At 38.9% G+C, this 24,209-nt stretch overlaps 1 protein-coding gene across 9 annotated transcripts in view; it reads left to right on the plus strand.

Moving 5' to 3' along the window:
- The window catches only part of plekha6 (pleckstrin homology domain containing, family A member 6), a 327,603-nt gene that overhangs the window by 207,334 nt on the left and 96,060 nt on the right, over positions 1 to 24,209 (plus strand). For all 9 annotated transcript variants that reach the window (XM_039749189.1, XM_039749191.1, XM_039749190.1 and 6 more), the window contains 4 exons: positions 9,846 to 9,917; positions 11,513 to 11,621; positions 13,680 to 13,784; positions 13,913 to 13,985. In XM_039749189.1, the coding sequence (XP_039605123.1) occupies positions 11,526 to 11,621; positions 13,680 to 13,784; positions 13,913 to 13,985 (274 nt within the window). In that variant the 5' untranslated portion in view covers positions 9,846 to 9,917; positions 11,513 to 11,525. The remainder of the gene's footprint in view (positions 1 to 9,845; positions 9,918 to 11,512; positions 11,622 to 13,679; positions 13,785 to 13,912; positions 13,986 to 24,209) is intronic.

Here is a 24,209-nt window from a genome sequence, read left to right on the forward strand (position 1 = left end):
GAACAATTGTCCCCAAATTCAGATACAAGAGGGGCCCATATTGGGCAAGAGAGAACAGGGGTCAGGAGATTAAAAAAACATTTCCTTTGCTGCAAATGATTGAGGGGAAACACTTGTAATGAGACGCATCATTGGAAGTGCTGCACAAAAGCTCATGTCTGCAAGTGGCTGACAGTTCATCACTTTCAATGAAACAATCAACACTGTAGTTTCTGCCATTTTGCGTGCTAATGATTTAAAGGGGGGCATTTAATTGATGAATGTCATGATCACTGAACAAATGATTAAAATTGGAGTCCCCAATAATAAAGACTATGTCAGCTGCTTCACAAAACCACCAGCTATTAAATGACCACGAACAGGCACCCTCTTCATGAGATATGTTCTACTGCAGTCACAAGGCTTGTTTGTGTGGACATCCAACCATGCACATTTGCCCCTGCCCTCCCTCAAATACAGAGGATATTTGTGCATGTGTTCAAGGTGTAGCATGGCAGAGGTTATTCTCAACTGTTTCTGATGCCACGTATAGAGTTGACAACTTTTTTTTTTTTAAAATGTCAGTACTAATGGTGAGTAAAAAGATTTACCATGTACTGTATACTCATGGATAAGTTCTCCCGCGGAGAAGTCGGGACTTGATTTTATTGTATAATTTCTGGTATTTTATAATGTTGGTCGTATACGTCGAATGCGGATAACTCACATTATTGGTCCAAGAGATTATGATATGCTAACTCTCACCTGAGAGAGTAACCACGGAGCACACTGCCTTTTCTCCTTTGTGGGTGCAGCAATACACTGAATCGGTGGGTGCTCCTAACCTCTCTCTCTGACATGGTAATACCCAAACTATTCAGAAGCAACGTTTGCATTGATTTGTGTTTTTTGTATCTCACACCCTCATACATCTTTATCATAAGAGCATCCCTTATCTACAATGGAGTGTTCGATCAGAAGAAAATATGAAGCTGGTTTTAACTTAGACATCGTTGAAGTAGCGAAAGAAATTGGTAACTGCGCTGCTGCAACAAAGTTCGATGTGTCTGAGAAACTGATGTGAGATTGAAGGAGGCAAGAAGATGTAAAAAAAAAAATGTATGATTATACATTTGTATATACAGTACATGAAACTGAATTTGCAGTGAAATTCAGTGTTTTGTCTCAAAAAAGTTTTGCAAAGTAAATTGCATTTTGTTTCCAGTTAAAATTGTTCCATTAACACAAGGAGAAAGGCATTTAGTTCCCATTTGGAAGCAGTTACATGAATTAATTCCATAGGTGTCAGTCTGTCATTTAGTATGTAATTAAAGATCTTTAGTAAAACATACATTCACCAGACTCATTTCCTGTCACACGTGCACATATTGTTGAGCCGTAGACATGTTCTGGTAGTACAATGTCCACTTTGTCATTTATGGTGACAGTCTTAGCGATTTCAATCTTAAAGTTGCATCGGAGACAGAAAAGACAATTGAAACTCCACGGAGCTTGCAGTGCATATCCGGATAGCTGTTAGAGCTGTTTTCCCATGTAGTGAGATTTTCCTTTAGAGAAAATACAATAATGTGCTATAAAAAGACAAAAAGAAGAAGGGTTGGGTGTGTCCACCCAGTATGTTATCTCAATGATAAAAATCAAGCAAGTAATCATCAAAGACCGTGTCATAAAAGTGACTGAGATGGTGAGTGGAGTGCGCTGGCTTTATGTGCCTGGCAGGAAGAGGTGGGATTTGGCCAGAAGTGAGCTCTGCAGGAGGGTGTGGTCTGACAGAGGAAGTGGGTGGAACTTTAGTGGGTTTTCCCTTCTGGAGGTCTGTGGAAGTGGGAGAAAAGGTATTAGTGCAGTTCATCAACCCCTGACTCTGCGTCTTACCCTCAGTTAAGCCCTAAGACTGCCTCCCATGTGCGCGTGTGTGACAGTGCACAATGTGGTGTTTTATTGTGCCTCCATGTGGAAAATAATGCAGTATAGTGCATAAAAAAACAAGGAAATGCAACTCTGTGGTGATGAGAAAGAAAGGCATAAATAAAATTGATTTAACAGGTAAGTGACAAATTACAAGGCTCACTTAGCCAAGAAAAAAAACAATACAGAAAATGAAGAAGACTTCGGGGTACAATTTTCCTTGTTTCCCACCACAGAACATCTTTAAAACCTCCCCAAAATCATTTTAGTGAGTTTCACATTTACCAGTTGCAAAATCATCTGTTTCTGTTTTGTGAAACTCTATTAGAATCGAAACCTGTCTGTTTCAATCATCATTAGTAAGTATGTTACAATGTGCGTCTCAAGCAACTGGCACCTGAGCTACAGCGACGTGTTCAAACAGTTTGAGTCCAAGTATGTGTTTTTGTTTTCTTTTGGATTTTTAAATCTGGTGTTGTCACACTTCTGCTAAGGTTCATTTGGCATTTTCTGCACCACATTTGTGTATACAAAAGCAGTAAACGTAAGATAAGAGGTATGGATTGGGGTAAAGTATTGGAATATGAAACAGAGGTTTGTTATAGAATTAACATCTATACATGCATCCATATGCTTAACATGTTTTATCCTAAAAAAGTGTTGTGGGGAAGCTGGAACCTATCCCAGCAAGCATAGGGCATCTAATGCATCTATTACTTGTTTTATTCTTATCTAACAATACCTTAACAAACACTCCTTTGGGTCTTTGTAGCACTTACAAAGCTTCGGAGAAGTGTCATCTCTGCAATGTGATGTCCTAACAAAAAGTCACTTTGGAGTGGCCAGCGGTGGCTTAACTGAGACACATTTCTCATGATATTACATAGTTGGTATAAAACCTGTGAAATCTTCATATTAACAAGTCAATGTCAGTATGCCACAGAGATGAATAACCAATCTACTGATGTTTTATAAATGTTATGATCACCAAAAGAAGCTTTTCTTAAGGTCTTGTTACATAAGAGGAAATGAGTAATAGATGTATTTTTGCAGAATCTAAACTAAAATGTTATCGGATTATATAAGGTGGTCCAGATCTAATGATGCAATTTTCATTACGCTATAACATATTAAGTTTATTACATAGAAAATCACCTGAAAAATCCCGGACCATTGAGAAGTGTGTGAACTGACGACATGAAGAATCTTCCTAGCGCCGAACTGGAATAGTCCCTGCATAAATCAAAGTCATCCAGATGATCTGGATCTGCATAATTAGATCTGGACCACCCTCTTGTTAATTAGGCAATAAAAAATATTAGTCTGTGGCAGGAGTACATAACTATCTGAACTACATGTGAAACTGCACAGGGAAGCAATACTGCTGAGAGCTGAGAGTGCAGGGACTGTGTCTGTCAAAAGCATTCACACGAATGAGAGGTGAGAGTACCGTGCGCATGGTTGAATATGGTTGAGAAGAGGGCGTGACTTGAAAAAATCTCATGGCCAAAGTCTCATCTCGTGAGACTTGAAAAAATCTCTTGAAAAATGTCTTGTCTCATCACAGGATTTTTTTATACAATAGAGAGAGTTGTATTAATGATGTTAAATACTGTGACCTCCAGCAACCAGGAGTTGTGTCTTGATAATATGCAAAGTTACCAGGCCCTTAAAAAATCATATAGATCAAGGATAGCTGAAAAAACACATAAATACACAAAAAACTACCCCAATACCTGACATATGCAAAGTGACACACCATAAAGTGGGAGACAGTGTTGAAAGTGTTGGGTTAGATACATACCACCGAAGACCGGGTGGTGGGGGGCTTTCCCCTTTCAGAGATCTGAGAGTGATAGAATGGGTATATACCATTTTACAGCAAGTGCAGCCCCCCTCTTGGAGATTTAAGATTGATAGAGTATGCATGAGGGTACGAAGAGTAGAGAAGGGGGTTCCGAAAAGATGATAGAAATGTTAATAAGGTGGAGTAGGGTGCTTGAGAAATAGCCCAAAAATACAATTTTGTTTCAAAACAGTATAGCCCAAAAAAAGGAAACCCACAAAAATCCATTTACTTTTCCTATGATCAAAAATAGCCCAGCTGAGCCAGAAGAAACATGAATCTTGCAACATTGATAATGGAATTCCAGAAATGGTGTTGCCCACAAACAAAACAACCTGGTGTTGCAGTAAAACAAATATACTTTATTCCAGAGGCAATAAATGACCACAACACTTAACTATAAATGGTCCCTGATATTCAGGCCCCAATGTCTGTGCAAGAATTACTCAAACAATGTAATTAACACCATAATATTCACTATATATTTTTTAAGTTAGTGAAATTGTAAAACCAATATATTTGCATTGTTTTTCATGGCCTTGGAATCCAATAGCCTGCTAAACTGTACAAATATGAGTGAACAAAAGCAGGTTCACACATTGCGCCTAAATCAACTGAGATAGGCATCTGCTACCTGCAATCATTTAATAGACACTATAGGTTCAGAAAATGGATGGTGGGCATAGTGGTGTAGTGATTAGCACTGCTGCCACACACCTCCAGAAACTCATGAACTGTTAACGCAGACATGGCATGTCCTTCCTGTGCTTGCCTAATTTTTTCCAAAGTTCTTCAATTTTTCTTTCACATTCTTAAGATACATGGTGGGTTGATCAGCTGCTCTAAAGTTGTCTAGTTTAAGTGCTTGTGTTTAGTTGTGAGGGTCTGTCACTCCACACAGGACTGGATCTTGCTTTGAGTAAATTAAGTTAGGATGGGCTCTAGTCTTCATCATCTTATTATGAATAACTGGGTGTGATGATGAATGGCTTCCTGTTGAAATCAAATTGATGAGAGTAGTCTACAGCACATACATATTACATTCTTTTAATTCTGCTTAACTCCCAAATCCTGTTTGATTCTTGTGCTGTACTGTACATCATGAATGCCCATTCCTTTTCCCTGCTTTTTCTCATTTGTCAGCTTAACAGCTTTCAAAATTCATCAAATGAGTAAAAATCCCACCTAATATCTTCTAACTAAATGTAAAAACTGCATGTTTTTTAACAAGTTTAGTTGCAGCAGCTGCACTGTTGGAAGTGTGACTCATGTTGTATCTGAAATGCCAGCTCCTGCTATCACGCTAGATATTTGCATCAGATGTTTACATTCCCAAAATGCAACACATCTACTGTACTCCTAAGCTTTATAAAGGGAAAGATAAATTAATCTGCCTCAAAACCAGAAATGTAGAGCTAATTTTAGCTAGCTACCTGTAAAAAGCATTAAAAAATAAGATCCACTAATGTAAAAACTAGAGTGAAACTAGTTTCACATTGAACATTTCAGATGGCAGTGTAGTGGTTAGAAGTCTAGATTCAGTTTCTCACTTCAGTCATGATCTCCGCTGCGTTTATTTGCATTTTGCCCAAGTCCATGGTGATTTCCAATGGGAACTCCACTTGAGCAGATCTGGTTGGTTGGCAATTCTAAAATGACTTGGTGTGTGTGAGAGTGGCTGGGTGTACGAGTGTACCCTGCTGGACTTGTTTGATGCTCCCAGGACAGGCAGTTGCACTTCCTTTAATGCATAAAAATATACATTTTCCAGGTAGGATTTATTAAGATTAGTGATGAGTGAATCCTGATGAATTTGATTTGCCTCAAATTCTACAAAATTGCAGAAATGTTCAGGAACTTCCCTGAACTAAGCAAAATGCATTTCAGTCAGTGAGGAAGGAGAAACTGTACCGGTTTTTAGTGAATACACTTGACTTGAGCATTCCTAGTTTTCGTCCTCTTTCTCTGTACGTTTAGCATTCATTTGCTCAGAGGTTGATGCATTTGCTGCTTCCTGAGCAGCTCTTCTTTTCTCCACCCTAGCGGCCCGCTTCTTCTCTTCTTTTGTCTACATTTTTTTGCGTTAAAACTGCTTAAGTCAGTGTTTGTGTTGCAATTACTTAGTGCGTTTTCTTTAATTTTTCACTTAACATGGCATTTAAGTTTTTAATCTGCCTCAAGAATGATTTAAGATATGAAGAGGTAGGGGAAGTGACGGCAAAGGTGGTAGGGATGAGAACGGCGCCCGTACGCATGCGTCGCATGGCCGCCCTGCTGGCCACTACTGAAAGTTGATTCTACAATAAAATAAAATAAAAATAAAAAGAGGAAAAACCATGGAGGTCAATCATCACCCTGAAAGCGGATAGAAGACATCATATAGTATATGTGTACCAAATTTCAGGTCAATAGATCAAATGGTTTGCGAGCTACAGGTGATTTATATCCTGGACAGACAAACGGACACCCATGGTAGCGTATTATATAAGACAATGGGGCTTTTAAGTACATGGAAATGTCTGCTCACCGTGATGGACCAATTATTGTGGCCACAAATGTGACTTTAGCAGAGAAGAAACAGTGTTAGCCACTTTGCCATTTTGTTTCCCTGAAATAAAATTAGTAGAATTTTACATTTGAAGAGTAACATTTCTTGCACACAGCAGAAGACAGAGAGTATGAATCCACTAAAGCTTGCCCCCTGCAGGTTTAATAGCAGGTACTCACCTCTCTCAAACCAAAAATTTGTTTCTTATTTTTTATCCTTGAATATGTTGTTCATTTACTATCACTGCTAACAAATAAGCGAAACAGTAATGCACACAGACTCTACCTCCTTCCTGTTTGCATCAACTGCACAGCACTCTGGGTAATATTATTAAAGACACAGACTCACAAGTTGCATACAGGTGACATACAAATCTATACACAAAGACATTTCCTTTACGAGACAAATACATGCAATGCATTTCCAGTTAGTTGTATTCTGGGTGTGCGTTTTGTGCTGAAATGTATTCCCAAGTTGTCTGCTAATTCTTATCTCACTGCTTTATCAGCGTTACATACTTGGGGAGAATCCCATCCAGCTTTGGCTGCTGCAGTTCAATGATGTCAGACTGGCCTCACAAAGCATGACAGGGCACTGGAAAAAAAAAGTTAACCTAAGCTGACCACACGGTGAATTTTCAGGAAAACATTCAGCGAATCAACATTAGTTGATATGTAGCTCACTGCAGTTTCATTTTATTCCAAGCACGCTTTTACACATATTTTTATATTGCGCACATCTGAAGAAACTTTTCTGGTTGAAAAGAATACATTTTCAGCTTGCATACAAATAGACTTAATATGGGTTGCAAAGCATTGTTTACCATATTACACTATTTGAGAAAACAGTTGTACTTCTCAGACTCTGTCATTTTGAAGTGTGTTGAGAATACTTCCCGTGTTTGAGGGTGACTCTCAGTGTTCCTCCTATGCCTTTCTTTGATATCCTCTTGGGTGTTATTGTTTTATCACCAGCGCTTCCTTTATAGATTACATTACTGTAAAGCTTCCTTCTCAGACACTGTCATTTTGAAGTGTGTTGTTCACCTTCTGTTCACTTTTTGACAGCCCCCATCACTCACTTGTGAATTTTTAAGCACATTTGAAGCCCACTCTCAGTGTTCTTCCTATGCTTCTCATCTATATTCTCATGTGTATGTGTCAACGCCTCTTGCCCGTCCTTTCTCAATCGTTTAGCTGAGCAACCAAAGCTAAACCTGACCACTCAGAGAAAAGCCAAACAGACCAATCAGATTGCTTGAAAGAACTAGACACACTGACATAGTGTTTCCCACCATCGGTCCTGGGGGGACACTGTGGCTGTTGGTTTTTCTTTAAACCAGCTTCTGTTTTTAATTGGACTCCTGGGCTAATTAAGTGAAGTGTTATTTCCCGAGTTCTGTGTTTTGGGAATAATATAGAAATTAGAAAACTAAGTTTGGTAAAAAATATATATATACAGTGTATATATATATATATATATATATATATATATATATATATATATATATATTGTGGAGAACAGCCCAGACACAGACAGGTAGACATGATTTTAAAGCACCACAACATGTTTATTTACAATATTTACACACACAAACCCAGTGCTGCAGCACCAACCACCCCAAAGTCCAGGCCCTTCACACAATGCCTCTTCTCCTTCTTCCTGACTGCCTCCATTCCTCTCCTCTGAGCTCTGTCCTCTTCCACCTGACTCCAGCCATCGAATGGAGGGAGGCAGCCCCTTTTATACACACCCGGACGTGCTCCAGGTGCCTCCTGATGAGTTTCCGCTTCCTCTTCCTTGCGTGGTGGAAGTACCAACTGCACACCCAGAAGCACTCCGGGTGTCCCTGGTCTTCTTCCCCCCAGTACTTCCGGGTGTGGCGGGGCTCCTCAGGCATTGGGGCACCCACCTGGCGGTGACCACGGGCCCCTACAGAGTTGAGCTTCTAAGCTGTGTTCCTGTGGTCCCCAAAGCCACCAGGGCAGTCACCCCCTTGAGGTCTGGAGGAGGTATAAGCCCTCCTCCTGTCCTTCTGGGTGTCCTGGCTGGGTACCACCCCCAGCCACTTGCCACAATATATATATATTAAAATGTACCAAGCAGCTATATGGGAATAATGTATTTTTTTTCTTTTTAACAATATTTTCATCTTGATTTTCATTCTACTTTTCTAGATGTTCTAATTATTTAATTAATCCATTATTTACTAATTAGTGGGTCTGATGCTAAAGTACTTGGGGCCTTTGATTATTCCATGTTGTATGTCAGCGTGTCTGCTCTGCTCATTTTTAATTGTCATTAATAAGATACAACAAAGGGGGAAAACTGCACAGAGTAAGAGCAAAATATAACGAAATCAACAAAAGAGATTTAGGCATTTAAATCTGTAGCAAAAGCAGAAATATTTCTAAATGTCTTATAAATGTAAAAATCCTGCTGCTGTGCTTTTCTGAATGCAGAATAAAAGGAAAATAATACCAGCTAATTAAATGAGATCAGTGTTATCAGGTGTTGTCACTTATTAGGAATCTGGTTGGAACAAAAACCTGCAGCCACAATGGGCCACCAGGACTGAGTTTGGGAAACACTGAGCTAACAGAGCATAGAGGTTTATTATATAGTAGAATATAAAGTCACAATGAGTCGGGCGCAAAGGCAGAAGCTAAGCTTGAACCATTTGGCAGTCCATTGCTGGGAACATTTATATACACACACTCCTAAATTTACTCATTGACATGTTTTTGGGATGTTCAGGAACACTGGAGTACCTGGGCAAGAAACATGTAACTTCCATACAAAAAATACTAGATTGGGAATTGAAAGCAGACCTTTGGAGATGTAATGTAGGTGCACTGGCCATAGGATGTGTCATACCAGTGGTTATTATTAACCTGTGACTCTTGATGACCAGGCTGTTTAGTGACATTATAAGACATTGAATGAAATTAAATATCAAGCGCATTATTAGTTGAAGGAAGAAGAACAACAAGTAGCTTAAAATGAAAATGTAAAGGCAATGGGATCTGTGTGGGAAGCAACACTTTGGTGATCAAATCTATTTTATGTCAAATAGTAAATAAAGAATCCTGTGGGCTTCGGTTACATTAGAGATGATCATTGCTACCACTTGGCTCTCTGAAAAACACGACTCAGAGCTGAGTCAATGCCAATCATATCTGATGTTGAGTACAATACATAACTTAACAGGAGAAGCTGACCTGAGGGAAAGCATGACCTCACAAAGATAAGGCTATCTGCATGAGCTCTATAAGTGATTCTGGGTCTGCGACAGTGAAGAGAAGCTGGAAAGATTTCTTTTGATTTTTGTGGTCACAACTGCTTAAGTCAGATATTTGTTACTTCAGAATAGCCAAGCAGAGCAGATATCAAGTGTTCTTTTCAGAAAGTGGTGGAGAAACATGCAAATTAATTTCTGTGTAATATTTTGTGCATTTTTAATCTGTGTGACCTTAAGAGTAAAACCTGTCCATGCTCTTTTACACATGTTTAATTTATATATACCAATTTTTTTAATTGCAGTCACTATGACCGACGGCAGCCTGTGACCTCTTTCATCCCTGACGAAACCTTGAAATTACAGCTGCAACAACAGTGAGTCATACATTTCTTATACTTTAATTTTTTAGCACAAGAGGGGCCTTAAGAGACAGGGCCCACCCTGAACACCTCCTAATTGTTCTTTCCAGGTGGCTTCTCTCATGTTAGACTAACAACACATCCCTTACATGGTAAAGATTTTGGCCAAGTATCAGAAATACAAAGCACACTGTATTTTCTAAGAAAAGCATAATGTTGAAAAAAAAAGCCCATGTGTCGTGTGTATAATATACAGTATACTGTGTATGCTTTACCCATGCACAGGGTGGATAGCAAAAGTTTCCATATCCCTATTGCAATTTCATTGTCATTTGATGTAAAAGCTGAAATCAAGAGATCACGCAAGCCCTGTTGCTTAACAATTCCAAGATCTTGTTACTAAAAATGTTTATGTGAAACAGAAATAATCATACTTAGGAAGATACAAATAAAAAGCAAATGGTGCCTTGGCTGCACAGATGTGCGTATCATTAAACTAGTGTTTTGTGAAAGCACATTTTGATTTGATTTCAGCAGAAAGTCTGCTTAGATGAGTCTTTGTCAAATTATTATACATGGATTTTGCATTTCCCTCTTTTAATCTTCAACTTGGTCAAACTTCAGGTGGATATCCTGTGTACAATCTTTTTTAGGTGAGCCGTTGTATTTTATGTAGGATTAAATTAGCAAATCTAAGTGAACCATTTATGGAAATTTACCATTTGTGTGATTACGATTGTGGTTTTGTTGAAGGATAAAATCCACATTCTGGTAGAGGTCAGCAGGGTTTTACGTCATAATATTTCCACATTTGCAGATATTACTGTGTCAATCATCATGACCAGAGCTTCTGTTCCTGCTAAAAAGGAGCAGCTCTGTACTATGAGGCTGCCACGACCAAGCTAGACATTAATGTACCATGTTCATTTAGGATGGGCTGCACTGGCCTTGAGCCCAATATACAGTATCATTTGGAATTAAGATCACAAAATTCTATCCAAGTCTGATTAGACCATAAGATATTTGGGGTTTGGGAATGCATCTTCTTGCAAGATTTTTTTCTTGTTGCATACTCCGCAGTTCAGAGTTGTAGAAAATTCTAACAACTACTTTGAAGTTGCCTTTGCCCTCTTGACAGTCAATGATAAGCCTTCTCTTTGTTTGGCCATTTTAGAAAGATGTTCTAACTTTTACCATGTCAAATTCTCTTCACTTATTTCTAATTGTTTTCCCAAAGTTCCATATTATATGCAATACCTTTGGAATTATTATCAATTCTACTCCTAATCAGAATCTTATAACAGGCAAAGCATACAGTACATCTTTTCTTAGAGAATTATGGTTCTTGGTTATCATCTGCTGTGCTACCAAGACACTTTTAGGGAAACCATTCAGGAACAGCTCGGTTTATTTAGGGCCAAAGTGAATTGATTTAGTTGATATCACATAAAGTAAAAATTACCTTAATATTTAATTTGGAGTGTGACTGGTTACACAAACATGGCTACAGCCCCAATAACAAAGAATGGATCAGCAGCATGTCAGAAAACTTTGTTTGTGATTTGAAAACTGATTTTTTTAAAGAAGCTGATTTACTGTCTTCCTCACAGTTCCAGCCCGGACATGAGCTGCAAGCCCAATGCAAAGCGTCCTGTGAACACTGCCAGTGAAGCTGTGGTCGGGAATGGCATGGTATCAGAGCTGTCGACAGAGAAGCAGGTTAATGGATGGGCAAATCCCAAATTTTACATCAGCCACTCCTCTCCCTCAAGTTTTTCTTCTCTTATTTTTCACTGCTTTTGTTTCTGCCTGCGTTTCAGTGCCAAAGGCATATTATACAAATATAGATTTGAACCTTATGCATGATCTAATACAGTAAATCCTACATGGTGATGGTCTGCATCACAGGGTCACAAGCAGCAGGAGCCCATTGATATACAGTATAACAACTCTAGGGGTAACACCAGTTCATCACAGGGCACACTTGTGCATGGCCACACTTATGGTCTCTGGGCCATTTTACAGCTGCCATGTAATATTTTCTAATCCTTTCAAATTTTAAAATGCGGTCCTCAGAGGACTGCAATGGTTACCGTTCCCAATTGTACTGCCTATTAAAATTTGATTCAATTTAGTTTATATTGTACATTTCACTAGACAAAATCAGATTATCTCATCTTATTTTCTCAAACCGTTTCTATTGGTGAGGGTCGCAGCGGACGCAGGTCTGCCCTAACTCCCCTGTCCCCAGCTACAGATTCCAGCTCTTCCTGGAGAATTCCCAGGCATTTCCAAGCCACCAAAGAAATATAATCTCTCTACTGTGTCCTGGGTATGGCACAGGGTCTCTGCCTAGTGGGATGTGCCTGGAGCAGCTCCAGAGAGAGTTGCCTTGGGGCATCCATAAAACATACCTAAACCACCTCATCTGGCTCCTCTTGATCCAATCTAGAGGATCATTGACTCTAATCTGAGGCTATCCTAAATTGCTGACCTTCTCACCCTATCACAGATTGTCAGTCCAGCCACTCTGTGAAGAAACCTCATTTCTACCACTTATACTCAGGATCTCATTGTTTCAGTCGTTACTCACAGTTCAGGACCATAAGTGAGGGCAGGGAGGTGAATTGAGTAGTAAGCAGAGTTTTGTCATCACCACAGATCGGTATACAGCACAGGCAAAACAGCTGCCGCCACTCCAATCCACTTGTCAATCTCACGTTCCCTTTCTCCATCACACAAAAACAAGATCCCAAGGTACCTGAACTACTCCACTAAGAGTAGATGTTCATCACCTCACCTCGAGAGAGCAGTTCACTGTTTTCTGAGAGAGAACTATAACCTCGGATTTGGAAGTGCTGATCCTCATTCCAGATACTTTGCGTTTGGCAGTGAATCACTGAAGTGAGTGCCGAAGCTCATAGTCAGAAAAGAGGGCAACCTCATCCACATAAAGCAACTCTTCTACCTCTGTCCTCCCCAACTGGAAGCCTTCACATTCCTGGCTGTGCTTTGATATCCTTTCTAATTAAACCACAAACAAGAGTGGTGACAAGACTCGGCCTTGACCAAGCCAAACTCCCACTGTAAAAGAATTTGACTTAACAGCAAGTATTCAGACACAACTTTCACTGCAATCATATAGAAGAGAGGGCCTGTTACTCCTTTTCCTGCAGTACCATCCACAGCACATGCTAAGGAACACGGTCATATGCTTTTTTCAAATCTCCAAAACCCACATAGACTATGTTATCATATTTCCGTACACCAACTATCAATGACGCCGGTGAGAAGAGCTTTTCTACTTCTCCATAACCATGATGGAATTCTTATTTTTCCTTCTGTATCTTTTGTTAAACCATTGGATGGAGTCTTCCATCCAGCACTCTTGCTTATGCCTTGCCTAGGAGGCAGAGAAGTGTGATCACTTTGCAGTGCACACCCAGACCATTAAAATTGAATAGATGTCATATGTTACCAAAGTAATCAGATGATAATGATAGCAAACTTTATTTATATGTAACTATTTGATTATTTATGTAATTATTGTTATTTCTTTTTGCAAAGATTGTCCATAAAAGAGCTTTATAAAAGTATAAAACTCTTATTAATGGCAGTGTAACATAACGAAAAGAAATGACCTCCAATAGGAATGTAGAGCAGTTATACCTGATCATTAGCTGTTCAGTTTTGTACACTGTTCTTGTGCTATCCACTGACCCTGACACCCCCTGCCCTACCATCTCATGTGAGTATCTATGCTTTTGTAATCCACAGCCATCACGCTCCTCCAGGAAAGCTGCCACATTTGGGAAGCGTTCCAATTCAATGAGAAGGAACCCCAAGGCTGAGGTCAACAAACAGGGCTGGCTTTATAAGCAGGTAAATCAAACTCCCAGTACTCCTCTTTGAAAGATGAGATCTGAACAACAGTTGTCACTCCCTGAAATGTTGAAATTCCATTTCCTGGGACGGATCCCCTTTTCATTCTGCTGTGTCCCCTTTTGTAGGCTAGTAGTGGAGTTAAGCAGTGGAGCAAGCGCTGGTTTGTTTTAACGGATCGCTGTCTCTTTTACTACAAAGGTAAGCAATATTTCCATCTTAACTAATACAACTGTGTTAGAAAAAGAAAGGCTGGAAAAGAAAAAAAAAGCTCTAAATTTATGTGCCAGCTCATCAGTTTGCTTATCTTATCCTAATTCACTCTTGGCCTTGAGTGTTCAATTCAGTTATGTTCTTTTTATACATTTACAGTTTTCTTTAATTTCCACCCACATATAGAGATATGAGTCGTACTGTAGGTTAATTGCTGAAAATAATGTATGCTGCTGGTATGAGTGTATTTTGACAAAATGGAGTTCTTTTGTATACCCAGAAAGACACTTTACAGACTAAAAAAGGGTGAAAAAGGTCATTTATTTAAAAAATAATAATGATACAGGAAGGGTAAAAATGGAATTACACAAGGTACACAAAAAGGGAATAAATAACATATGTGATGGACAGCCGGCAGCTCAACCCCCCCCCCCCAGGACGCTCCTGGAAAGGAAGGATGGGGAAAGGCAGCTACTTGTCGACACTGCTTCCCCCAAAATGCTAGATGGCAGCTCCCCTGGAGTGTAACGGTGCTCCGGATTCCTGCAGGGCATCCTGGAACTTGGAGTTCGATTTATTTAGCCCTGTTGGGTGCTGTGGGTGCCGCCAGGAGGAGCTGTCGAAGAACCTGGGGACGTATTATTTCCTTATAGACCGGAAGTATAAGGTAGTCACGAGGACGGAAGCCCTGAAGTAGTTCTGGGCTGAAGAAAATCTCAGTTCTTTGTTAGACCCGGAAGTGCCAGCCAGTCACATGGTCAGAAGGACAGAAGCACTTCCGGGTCAAAGACTATTTAAAGGACTGATGGGAACCCAGCAAGCGAGCCAGAGTTAGGTGGTAGTGGACAGAGCTTGCTGGGTGGTGTGGAGGAGAGATTTGAATATTATTTTGTGTATTTGTTTATTATATTGTGGTAGAGGTGCTTTGGGCACTATACAAGAAGGCTAAAGAAATTAAACAGTTTCTTGGTGTTTTAAAGACGTGTTGTCAGTGTCTCTGTGTCGAAGTAAGCGCTGTATAGCACCATCTAGTGTTACACATGTTTAGATATGGTTTCACAATACCAAACATACAACTCCTTCTTACCACCTTGCCAGTTAAGAAAAACAACTTTATTAAATTTTATTTCTGGGATAATTATTCGGTTAAAGGTTATGTGATTTGAAAGTCATTATATCATCGACTGGTTATCGTTGTAGGTGCCACCATTTGTGTGGTTTCCAGGGGGCGTGGTTTATGGGTGTCGTAAAGGTTTATATATCAGGTGACTTGAAACAAGTACTGTCCAGTCGTAATTATTCTCCTTTTGTATGGGATTTGCCTCTGTATTTTGTCTGGTTCTGTTTCTTTCAGTTATTTTTTTTCTCTTTTCCCTAGTTTCTACATTAACTTATTACGAAAACAACAATTATTCTTTTTTTAAAATGATTTACTTGAGTACATTTAAACTCAAAGTGCTTTACACAGATATAGGGGAATCTCTTAGTTCACCATCAGTGTGTAACATCTACCTGGATGATATGATGGCAGCCATTCTTATGCTAGTGTGCTCACCACACACTAGCTATATAGGTAGTGGATCAGTGAGAGACATAATTAGACAGTAAAAGACAGGGATTGATTAGGGGCTCTGAATGGATGATTCCATAATGGCCAGTTTAGCCAGAACAGCAAGGTGCACCCAACTGTTTTAAAAAAACTGCCCAGGGATCTTTTATGACCACAGGAAGTCAGGACCTCGGTTTTACATCTAATCCAAAGAAGGCACCATTTTTCAGAGCAGTTTAAGTATGTCCGCCTTAGTTTCTGCTAATGTAATTAAGTGTTTAATTATTTATAATGGTGGTGGGATGAGACCCTTAATTAATCCACAATTCCCAGGTGCTGTTATTAGGCATCTACAAAAACCTGAGAGGATATATAGGTCAGGCGTCAGATGGGCCTGTGATGGAGGCACTGGATTCCTTCCTCTGTTGTTCTGTCCTACCTGTATCAAACTCTTTACGATGATCTATTAGCTTCTGACCTTTGGGTTGTTTATTCGAATTGGGACTTTAAAATTAAATTGGTTTGGACTCTTTTTGGGATTGTATTTAAAGATTGTTTGTTTTGTGACTTTTGGTGTTTTTGTTCTCTCCTTGATTATTTTAAGTTAAGTGAGTGAAATTAAATGTATTATTTGTAATGTCTAGTCTTTTCAGCCAGGGATTTGGTGGTTCTCTCACTTTATGAGAAAATCTTAAGGTATAACTAATTTTCTATATGTTACCAGTTCTTTGATGCTTATGACTCCACGATTGTGTCTCATTTTACATTTTGGTTTTGATAAGAGATAGGACTGATTCTCTGGTTTTGCTCTTAGCTCTGTAATTTTCTCACTTTTATCTTCTGACCCATCTTATCTGCCATTCTTTCTTGCTTTTGGCATAACACTGCCTTTCTCAATTGACTTGCCTCCTCTTCCTCATTGCCAGGCAAGCTATTTGATGCTGTTCCTTTCCCGGCTGAATACTTCCAGTGCCACTCCAGCATCCCATAAAGCACTTCTCAGGCCCCGTCCACAACACCACATTTTTGTTAAAAAATTCAAATGTTATGGACTTGTCACCTTTTACAGAAGAAGAAGAACATATTCCAACATAGCGGGCATAGAAGAGTTATTTTCCATGTTGCTTGTTGTGTTGCTTACACATCTAAATTATGCTTTGTATAGTTTAGTGACAAATCCCCAGGCTGGCAGCATTACCATCCATTCAAGGATTTTCTCGCCACTGTGCACATGCCAAGTTCAGCTGAGCATCTACGTCATGCTAGATTTTGGTCTTTTTAATGTAGACAGAGATATTTTTGTAAACTATGTGAAAATTCTAGGTAGATGGAGATTTTTTTTTAATGAAAAAATAACATTGAGGATGAAGTCTCAGTGACCCTTGTTCCCACAGAGATTCCTCCAAACACTACAATTCCTAAGCGTCTCTGCAGTAACCTAAACCATTGTAACAGGGCAAGTCTGCCTGGAAATGTACTGGTCTTTTGGAGTGCAACCCCACCTATGAACTATTAACCCTATGTTTGAGCCAGACAAGTGCATTTCAGCCGGGATGTATCCAGCCTTTCAGATTACTGAGCTCCTGCTTTCCTAAAAAATGAGTATCCTGAAATGGATGGGCACCACATTCAGAGTTGGTTCTTGTTTAGCACGCATTGCTAATTCTGATTCTCTACAATGTTAAAACTGTAATATGTAGATTCAGAAAAGGAGCAAATGGGTAATATTCTATTGCATTGATGGAAGATGGAAGTGACTGTGTGAATTGTTTGAATGTGGTATTCACCAATATACTTTTATCTTATAAAATTCTATTCATTTTATTTCAGGGAAACAAAATGGCAAAGTGGCTAACACTGTTGCTTGTCAGCTCAGGTCACATTTGTGGCCACAATAATCGGTCCAGCAGTAGTAGTAAGCAGGCATTTCTCTGCTGTCTGAGACACTTAAAAGCTCCATTGTCTTCTTATATAGTACTCTACCATGGCTGTCCATTTGTCTGTCCAGGATTTGAATTCACCTGTAGCTCGCAAACCATTTGATCTATTGGCCTGAAATTTGGTACTCATATACTACGTGACCACTACTGTTTGCTTGATTTTTATTACTCTTTTTATTTTTATTTTATTTTATTGTAGAATCAACTCTCAGCAGCAGGACGGTTGTGCGGTGCATGCATACGGGCGCCGTTCTCATCCCTACCACCTTCTCCCGTCACTTCCTCTACCCCTTCATATCTTAAATCATTCTTGGGGCAGATTGAACACCTAAGTGCCAGCTTAAAACCCCTTATCATTCGGGGTCATTTTTGCTAAATCGCTTGTAATTCGACCTCTCCAAATTAGAATCATTGCTGTTATTGAACTATCTGGAGTATAAACACATGTTTGGTCTCTTTGTAAAGGTAACATTCTCTAGTTTCACCCTTAGTAGTCAGAATCACTGTAGGTGTGACTGATCAAAAGTTATGCACATTAGAACTCACAAAAAAAACGATTTTTTTCTTCTCGCCTAAGTTTTTTTATGAAAATAAAGGAAAATAAAGCTGCAGTAGGTAGGTGGGGACAGAAACACACTATGTACCAACAGAATAACTTGTTGACTACTCAAATTTCAAATTTGAAAAGAATACCTGTAAAAATGACATTTTTTACACCAGTTTTTATGTGGGCATGCCCAGGGGCTTTTTAGAGGGATCATTATCCACATTTTGGAACATATGGAAAAAGTGTAATAACTTTTGAATGCTTCAACCCACATTTATCAATGAGGGCTCTACTGAAAGCTTACACCTAAAGGAATCTATATCTACACACAGTGATACTCTATTAGTTATGGAAATTCATATTCCATAATAAAAACAATAAAAAATACACATTTCTATGTAAAAATAGTCAATACAAGTTATGGGCCAAAAATATATTTATATTTTTATTTTTACTTTTTTTATAAAATGCACACAAACTATATATATTTCTTTTACAAACTGTTACAACACAGCTCAGCGTTTTTCCATGTGCCACTTGATGGCAGCAATCACTAGCAAGCAAAAGCACATGGGCGGCACACGCCGCTCTCGCCATTACATGTCCCTGTGCCGGTTGAATACTTTGCAACGCGCACATGCATCTATTATTTAATCGAGCGTTTATTTACGTTTAAACTTCTACTTTTATTCATATTTAAAATGCAAAAAAACTTGGCGAAATCACAATAAACAACCACGCACCAACTCTGCAGACTGGCACAAATGCCACCTTCAGCAGCTCCGATCGCTTTGTTTACAAGTTAGTATGGCAAGTTACATATCAAAATGCTCGGCTGCTCATTGGCTGTAAGTTTTGAGTGTCAGTCACAGTGTCCATTTAAACTGGTAGATTCTACCAGAGTTCAGAGCTATACGTCATCCTGCTAGCTTTCTCTGACACTGGTTGGCTATACGAGGTGCCAGTCAACCCCAGACCCGTCGTAATTGGCCAACTTAGGTGTCTTTCGGAAGCTAACACTTCCGTGTTTCATGCGGTAGCATGGTTATCGCCGACAGAAACAAATTACGTCTAATATGAGCAATATAAGTGAAAAAAAATTACGTAGGTGGTCTCAAGTTATGAAACGTTTTCTGGAGTTTTTGTCCCTTTGAGAATATATCGTGTGTTTTGGACCTAAATCGTTTTACTGGATTATATTCGCTGGAGCCTTACGGACACAATGGGATCAATACTGCTCGGAAATATTGATGTTTGACTTGCAGGGGGTCTTCAACTCTTAAAAGTATGTACTTCTCTGTAAAAAAGGCTTTAGTGTCAGTGCTGTGGTTGTTGTGTGTCAAAATGGTTTATATCATCGGAAAGACGAGACTTTGAAGTTTCATTTGATGGGTAGGGTGTCGAGATGCATGGCAGATGGGCATGCACACATTACTGTAACGTTTTTAAAACGCTGTTATGTCCCGGGACCGGCACGTGTGTGCGTTAAGAGGGAAAAATTAAGAAAAGCGTACTAAGTAATTGGAACAAGAAAACCAACTTAATCAGTTTTAAGGTGAAAAGATGCCAACGAAAGAAGAGAAGAAGCAGGCGGCTAGAATTGAGAAAAAGAGCTGCTCAGGTAGTAGCAAGCGCATCAACCTTTGAGCAAACGAATGCTAAACGTATAGAGAAAGAGGATGAAAACTATAAGTCAAGTGTATTCACTGCATGTTATATTGCACTCTGCCGTTACTGGTAGAAAATAATGACGCAACCCTCAAACAAATCAAAGCACCATAACAAAGGGACCAGGAGTGTAATGTGTGCAAACCTAATGAAGTGAACAAATTCTTGTTCATTTTGTTTGGTAGCTAAGGAATAAACAGCTTAAATGCAATTGCTCAAGAAATCCTTCTCTCTCGCCTTCTTAACAATTTCAGTCATTATTGTGTTTATGTAGTATTTTAGTTTTAGTTAAGACATAATTACTAAGAAGATGACTCACAAGAGAATAGTTAAGATCTTAGTGAAGTTATAAGAATGTGAATTGCAAAATTCAGCTATGTGGCATATTTCACAGTACTGTACTGTCTGCCTGTAAGTGTCTCAATTGCTGTACTGTTTGCATACCAGGAATACATTCCTCTGTGACAGACAAACATTTGTCACTTTTTTGCACTTGAATCCTCTGATTGAAAGAGGATGCCGACTGAAGGGGCTGGATATAGTCAGCTACTCCTTATCTCTGACTCCACAAAGCTGTCTGTCTGATTGTGTGATCTTTATAACCCTGTGCTCTACGACCCCACTTACTCTCCACACCTTTTTTTAATTTAATATGTTTTGATCATGTAACAAATACTCTGGATTACTGGCAGATAAAACGTATCAGGGCCCTATTTATACCCATGTCAAATAAAACATCCCTAAAAACAGTTTTCATCACATATTTGTAATATGCTGTGGCTATCTCATTTTGATGTCTTTTCGCTTCATTAATGGGTGTAGAGTATCACAGTGGGTAGTGCTGATGCATTACAGCACCAGTGACCTGAGTTAGATAACAACCCAGTCACAGTGTGTCAAGAATTTGTAAATTCTGTTTCTGTCTAGTTGAGCTTTCTGAAAGGTGTTTCCTTTCCCTCTGACACCCCAAACATTCAATAAAGCTCCTTCCACAATACTATGCTTTCACTTAAAAATTCAGACATTAGTCTCAATTTTCACCTTTCGTCCACATTATCCAAGCATTTTTAACCGCTGAAAACAGTGGCTTTTAAAAATAGCAATATACTTCTGAAACATCCAGCTGGACACTGCAACGCAAATGACAGAAAATGTAACCTTTAGAAAAAAAAAACGCAGACTCTAATTGCAGTCTGATTTGTTAGTATTTATTATGCAGCCCTTCCCTGATTGGATTCTGCTCATTACATCTCATTCTCTGGTTGGTCACCCTTCATGGAATAAAAATATATTCCAACATAGAGGACATGGAAGAGTTGCCTTCCATGGCACTTGTGCTGGTTACCAACAAGCATTTAAATTATGTTTTGTACAGTTGGAGTGCTGCATACATGCATGATAGCCTCCTCATCCTCCTTCCCATGCAAGCTACTTGAGGATATTCTTTTCCCAAATACAAGTTCATCTGATTTAAGAAGTGAAGGATTTTATAAGTCTATTCCCAAGAATACTTCCAATGCCCCTCCAGTCTCCCAGGAAGCTCTTCCCAGGACCTGTCCACACTACTACATTTTACTTTAAAAATGCATACATTTGGCACTCTGATTGGTTAGTGCTTTTTATGTGGCTGCTCCCTGATTAGATCCTGCTCATTGCAGCATCTCCTTTCCTGATTGGTCACCCTTCACAGAAGAAAAGTATATTCTAACATAGCGGGCATAGAAGAGTTACTCTCCATGTCGCTTCTTGTGTTGCTTACCTGTATATATCTAAATTGCATTTTGCACAGTTTAAATGCTGCATTCATGTGCAAAAGGCAAGTAATTTACTGATCACTACAGTTTTGCAATAAATCCTGTGGCTGGTGGCATCATCACTTCTTCAAGGATTTTTCTGTCAATCATGCATACCCAGTATAGGTAAATGTTTAAATGTCATACTGCATGGGTTTTCAGTCGTTTTATTGTGGATGGAGATACTTTCCACAAACAATGACAAAAAGCTAGTCTGGACAGAGATAATTTTAATTTAAAATTCTATTTTTAAATGAAAACATAGTAGTGTGGGTGTAGCATTAGTTCATTGGATGTCTAAAATGGCCTTGTGTATTGTGTGTGAATGGACCCTGTAATAAGCCTGTGTCTCTTCCTGTGCTGGTTCCTGCCACTTGCCATTGCTAGGATTAGATCACACACCTAACACCTCTGTAATGGATTAATGAGATTTGCAAAACAGATGGATGGAGAGCAGTTGTCTTATTAGCACAGTGGGACCTGATCCTCATGCAGAAACATTGTTTTAGAAAAAATTGGCCAGGAGTGTTTATATATATATATATACACAGGGTGAGTCAAAATGATGTTAACATTTGAATGGCGGAAACAATTTATTCACAAAACATACTTCATATATGCTGCAAGATGATTTACAGGAATGTCTCAACCATATGTGGCACATAAATTGTCCACAAAAATTGTATATAAGTATATAAATAGCAGTACCATTAGTGTTAACATAATCTTGACTCACCCTGTATACAGGATGGTCGAGATCTAATTATGCAGATCCAGATCATCTGGATGACTTTGATTTATGAAGGGACAATTCCAGTTCAGTGCGAAGATGATTCTTCATGGCGTCAGTTTGCATACTTCTCGATGGTTTGAGACTTTTTGGGTGATTTTCTATGTAATAAACTTAATAAGTTATAGCGTAATGAAAATTGCATTATTAGATCTGGACCACCCTATAGATATACAGGATGATTCTAAAGGGTGGGACCCTGAGTTATGATGTATTACTGTCTTAATAATGAAGCAATCCAAACAAAATAAAGATCACAGTATTCCTGGATAAATGTACAAACTTATTTGTGAACCAACTGGATGACTGTGACATCAGTGAAGGTTGTTTCCAGCAAGATGGGGCAACCTGTCACACTTCAACTTGCAGTATGGCACAAATTGAATCATTTTTTGGCAATCAGGTCAGTTCAAAGGCACTATGTCCACCTTATTCCCCAGACTTGTCATCTTTGGATTTCTTCTATTGAGGAGTGCTGGAACAATTACAGTGAAACACTGAACAGGAAATTGCTGCCATCACCCTTACAATGCTTGCAGATACCTTTGCCAATATGGAGCGCCGTGTCGATCTTTGTTTGCAAGGAGAAGGCGACCTTTCCCAACACAGAACGTGATTGCATCGCTTACTCATCTATCATGGTATTCACTGTATTTATTTAGTTTCTATTGCTTCATTATTACATGAGTAACTCATCATAACTGGGGGCCCTGCCCATTAGAATCTCCCTGTATTTTTATCTGGATTAAGCCAAAGAACTTTTTAAATGCTGGAATAAAACTCTATGCCCATGAATTATAACAGTTTCAAAAATAATTTTAACCACATAGACAGACACTCCTTTTTTGAAATTGCTTCCTTCAAGTCCAGCCAGGCACATTTTTTTGAAAGATAAGGCGGGTCAGGGTAAAGGGTTAGCCCTTCAAGAAAATAACAGGAGCCTTTTGCAGAGGTGCTGGCAAAAGAGATAAATGTTGCTCTGAGATGAAATTCCACAGATTGCATAGCTTTGTGTTTGAGTAACTCCTTTAAACTTGTAGCTAATAGTGACCTGTGCTACAATGCCAGAAGACTCTGTGCATTGCCAAAGTGCCAGGAACAGTTCTTGATATGGGAGATTAGAGCTTCAGTGGACCTGGTCTAAATACTTGACAAAGTGCAGACATATTGGTTATATATATATATATATATATATATATATATATATATATATATATATATATATATATATATATATATATATATATATACACACGTGAAGCTAACCTAATTATCTATTGCACCATTTCTCATCTTTAATAAAGCAAGCAATCCAGCTTCCTCACTTTATCTGTCACACACCTATTGGTAAATCTCTAAACTTTTTGGCCCTGTCCCCTCTAAGATGTTTTCATTAAAAACATACACATTCACCTTTCGTCTACACTACCCCGGTGTTATCAATTCCTGAAAATGGATACTTCTGGAAATGATGGCTCAGTTATACAACACATGAAAATCCAGTTTTACAAAAAACACAGACTCGAATCACACTGATTGGTTTGTGCCAGGGGTCCTCAATCCCAGTCCTGGAGAGCCGCAGTGGCTGCAGGTTTTTGTTCTGACCTGGTTGCTTAATTAGAAAGCAATTCTTGCCAATAAAGCACTAACAAGCTATGAAATTAAATTAACTCTGCTATGTCAGGTCATTCTCATATCCTAGATTTTCTTTCCCTTTCTATCATGCAAATGATTTGAAGGCTAAAATGAACGAGTAATTCTCAGTCCTTCACTTTTTTCTCTTCAATTTTCTTTCAAGTATTTAATTAAACCCAATAGTGCAGATAAATACACACAGGTGTAAATGTAAATAAGCTAAATGGAGAAATGCTGCTCTCTCTTGTCATTTGCATGTTATTGATAATAAGGAGCAATTAAAATAGCTG

The sequence above is a fragment of the Polypterus senegalus genome, chromosome 3, assembly GCF_016835505.1.
Source record: "Polypterus senegalus isolate Bchr_013 chromosome 3, ASM1683550v1, whole genome shotgun sequence".
Classification (NCBI taxonomy): Eukaryota; Metazoa; Chordata; class Cladistia; order Polypteriformes; family Polypteridae; genus Polypterus; species Polypterus senegalus.